This window comes from Alligator sinensis, unplaced genomic scaffold (genome assembly GCF_000455745.1).
Source record: "Alligator sinensis unplaced genomic scaffold, ASM45574v1 scaffold555_1, whole genome shotgun sequence".
Lineage (NCBI taxonomy): Eukaryota > Metazoa > Chordata > Crocodylia > Alligatoridae > Alligator > Alligator sinensis.
Window position 1 is genome coordinate 199666 of NW_005843016.1, and position 3856 is coordinate 203521.

The 3856-nt window shown below is 51.5% G+C and overlaps 1 protein-coding gene across 1 annotated transcript in view; it reads right to left on the reverse strand.

The window, feature by feature from the left end:
• The window catches only part of ASDURF (ASNSD1 upstream reading frame), a 6895-nt gene extending 3626 nt beyond the window's left edge, over nucleotides 1-3269 (reverse strand). Inside the window, exons 1-2 of the mRNA XM_025193104.1 lie at nucleotides 3017-3269; nucleotides 282-335 (exon numbers count right to left, since the gene is read on the reverse strand). Of these exons, the coding sequence (XP_025048889.1) occupies nucleotides 282-335; nucleotides 3017-3223 (261 nt within the window). The 5' untranslated portion in view covers nucleotides 3224-3269. The remainder of the gene's footprint in view (nucleotides 1-281; nucleotides 336-3016) is intronic.
• Nucleotides 3270-3856: the final 587 nt, after the last annotated feature.

The following is a 3856-nucleotide window of genomic DNA, read 5'->3' on the forward strand; positions in this document are numbered from 1 at the left end:
AAGGCTCAAATCCAAAGATGTTAAAGGGCTGTTTCCCACAGAAATCCATGGGAATTTAAGCACCTTTGTAACTTAAGTGAAGAGAGTGCGTTACTTTGTTCTGGGAGGTCTTACGCTGCTGAAATAGATGAGATCAACTCATGAAAAACAAATCGCTTGGGGAAGTTCACTGGAGTCAATATCTAAACACTGTCTTAAAAAAAGACAAACTCATACCACGTATCTGCTATATTGCAGTGTCTGCTTTCTCATGGTTTGCTATTCACTTTGCCATTACTCACTCTGTTCTTCTTCAAGTTAGAAAGCTCATCAACTACAATTTTCTGTTCTTTAATCTGAAAAAGAAACAAAAAAATCTATCCAGAGTTCACTTATGAAAAATCAGTACCATATATTTTGCTATTAGCCACTGCCCTCGGTTTCAGATAGATGAACGATTTTAATGTCTTACTTTGGGTAAGACATTAGAAAAGCGATAGAAAAAAGAATGAGATGGAAAGAAGAATGAGAAAAGTGAATTCAATGGGGCTGACAAACAATTAAAAAAATTAGGGTTGACAGTTAAATGCAGTTAATGTATGCAATCAACACAAAACAAATTAGTGTGTTAATTTTTGTAACAAGCATTAATTGCACGCATTCGTTTTGACCAAGGGTGGGCAAAATACGGCCTACCCCGCACCATCTCTAGACTTGGGCCAGCAGAACGTACCAGAGCCGACCAGCTGGACCATGCATATACAACCCCGACCCCAGCCCACCCCATGCCTGCTCCGGACTTGCTCGCCAACGGTGAGCAGTGGCAGCAGTGGCGGCAGCCAGGCAGAAGCTGCTGCTCGGTGCAGGGGAAAAGTGGCCCCTCTCCCTCACCACTGCTGGGCCCTTCTTGCTGCAGCCGCCTGGAGCTTGTGCCAAGGCTGTCCTGTGGCTCCTCTCCACCACCGTCACTGCTGTCTCTGGGTCATACAGCAGGGCAGTGGTGGCAGTGCAGAGGAGCCGCAGGGCAGCTCAGGTGTGGGCTCTGGGTGGCTGCAGCAAGAAGGGTCTGGCAGCAGCAAGGCAACTTTTCCCCTGCCCTGAGCCCAGCCACCACCGCTGCTGCTCAGCATGGGCGGACAAGTCTGAAGCATGCACAGGGTGGGCCAGGGTCTGGGCAGTGTGCGCGGGTTCTGGCACAAGTCGAGTGGGTGCAGGGTGAGCCAGGGTCAGGGCTGGAGCTATGTACTGTTGATGGTGGCAGGGGAGGAGCCATAGAGTGCATGGGCTCTGGGCTGTTGGGTGCTGACTATTGTTTAATTGTGTAATCAAAATTGTGATTAATTGCAACTATTTTTTTAAATCTTTATAAAATCTTAATTGTGACTAATTTTTTTTAGGGCTGACAAATGATAAAAACAATTAATCACACTTAATTGACTAGAATTTAGACATAAAAACAGCCCATTGATACACAGCCTATATATTTTGGGGCACATTGCTGATTGAAACAAGTACATTTTGCAAAAATTAATTTGACCTGAAACTAGAAATAAAAAGGCATCTGAACTAGTCATAAATAGATGTCTTGGAAAGGAATTTGTATATAACATGAACCTTTTTTCTGCAATTGTCTGTGATCACTACTGTACATCCACAGCCCGATTCCTGAATTGTACATTTCTCGCATTCGAGACAAATTTTTGTCCAGAAAAATAAAGACATAATGATAAAAATATAATAAAAATGTAAGGATTTGGAAAAATAAGCACCTCATAAACTATGCAATGACACTTATTCTTCATCCATGACGTCACACACGTTGTCCAAAATAATAAATGATAATTCCGTACATTTTAACGTTAATTGGGACTGGGTCTTTTCATTCCTCATGAGTTTTGCACTAAGGTCTTAAACCAGGGGTAGGCAATTATTTTGGCTGGAGAGCCACTTTAGGATTTTGGTGAGCCGATGCAAGTGGGGGTGTGGGGCCTGGCCTCGGGCCCATCTGCCCCACACTCACTGCCAGGGGTGCCAGGCAAAACAGGAGGCAGGGCCTCCATGAAGACCAGCCAGGACCCCCACAGAGAGGGCACACTCAGCAAGGTGGATGGGATGGGACTGCAGGCGGGCGGGAAGTGGTGATTAAGTGCGGGACAGGTGGGAAGGAGCTGGGATCACAGGGCTGTGACAGCGTGGGGCTGAGGTAGAGCTTCAATGCATGTTCTGCACAGCCCTATGATGCAGGGAGCAAATCATGGCTATGCCCCAGCCCCACCATCCTGGCCCTGGCCCCCACCTGATCGTTCCGCTCCCACATGCCACTTCCCAGCAGTGGACTTCAGGTTGTTGGGGCCCTGGGAAAAAGAGTCATTTGGGGCCCTTAGATGCTTAATTTTGATGACCTATATACAAGTCAGGCATTTTCAATTTCACTTTGCCCTGTCTATGAAACTTCAATGAAAGTATCTTAATACATTATTGATAATACAAATATTTAGCATAATTAATTTTTATTGTTATAAAGTGTGGGGTCCTGGACGGTTGCCCTAAGGCCGCTACTGCGCTTCCTACGTGTTTGTGGTCCCATCCCACCACCCTGCCAAGCGCATGCTGCCCACGGGGCCCCGGGCAGCCCCTGCCAAGACCCTGCCCGCCCAGTCTGGTGCCAGGGGCTGCTCAGGAGGAATTTCACTTAACTCAAGAGTGCAAGGTCGGAGCAGGCTGCACTCTGGGCAGGCAGGAAGCTGCTTTTGGGGAGTTTTTCCTTCCAGAAAAGGAAAAGAAAAGATCTTCTGTTTTCCTTCTGCCTCCTTGTGCCGGGGCCGGGAGGGACATTCATTCCTTTCTTGGACAGGCCTCCAGGGCAGTGGGGACGGGCAGGGCCCTGCTAGGGCACGGCCGTGGGGCCAGTACCACCGCGCTCGAGCCCACTTCGCGCAGCCGAAGAGCCGCTCCCGCCTTCTCCGCGCCCCGCAGCGTCCGCCACGCCCAGTCTCGCGCTGCACTCGCGGCCCCGCCGCGCCCCGCGCCGCCGGACCTTTCCGTTCAGCTCCTCCTTGCGGCGCAGCCGGGCCTCCTCCTCGTCCCTGCGCGGCGCCCGGCCCGACATCCCAGACACCAGGCGCGCGGCACCTTTACTCTGCGACCGCACTTCCGCTCCGCCTAGCCAGACTCCCTCCGCGCAGCTTGCACCGCCCACCCACGCGGCAGGGTGATTGCGCACGCGCGCCCGCTCTCTGCGCATGCTCACTCACAGCGCCGAAGCCGCTGGTTGGGTTCGACCCAAGAGAAAGGAGCATGGAGCATGCGCAATAATAAACAGTGAAGGCGCCGCCCGAACTTTGCCCGATCTTATAGCCGGAACGCGATGGGTGGGGTGCGCATGCGTTGTGGCCATGGCTCTCTCCTGGGGTGAGGGGAGGTGCGAAGGGCCGTGTGAGACCAGCAATGGGTCTGGCTGCAGGAGGGCGAGGGGTGTCGCTGCTGCTGCACTTACTTGGCGGGTCCCATACGTCAACGCTCCTAGGCAGATGTCCCCATAAAAACTGAGGGGAGGCAGGAGCAGCCCCCGCATCTCCAGGCCTTTCCTGTTCCTCTGAGGAATCTGTGCCCCTTTGTGCTCTGCGTACCATGGTATGGACCGGGGTGCGCAACCTGTGGCCCATGGCTCAAATGCAGCCCGTGGAACCCATGGGGTTCTTCTTGGGCTGGGAGATTTGACAGTGGCAGTTAATGAGTTATTAAAGCCACCCTTCTCTGCCGCAAAAATCCCAAAGCCCCCCAGAGCTGGGCTGCCACCCTCCCCCCACACTGCCAGTATTGCCATCTCATGATTTTTGGCATTGTTAGCTTTGGGAATGTGAAAAACTTAGTTCTT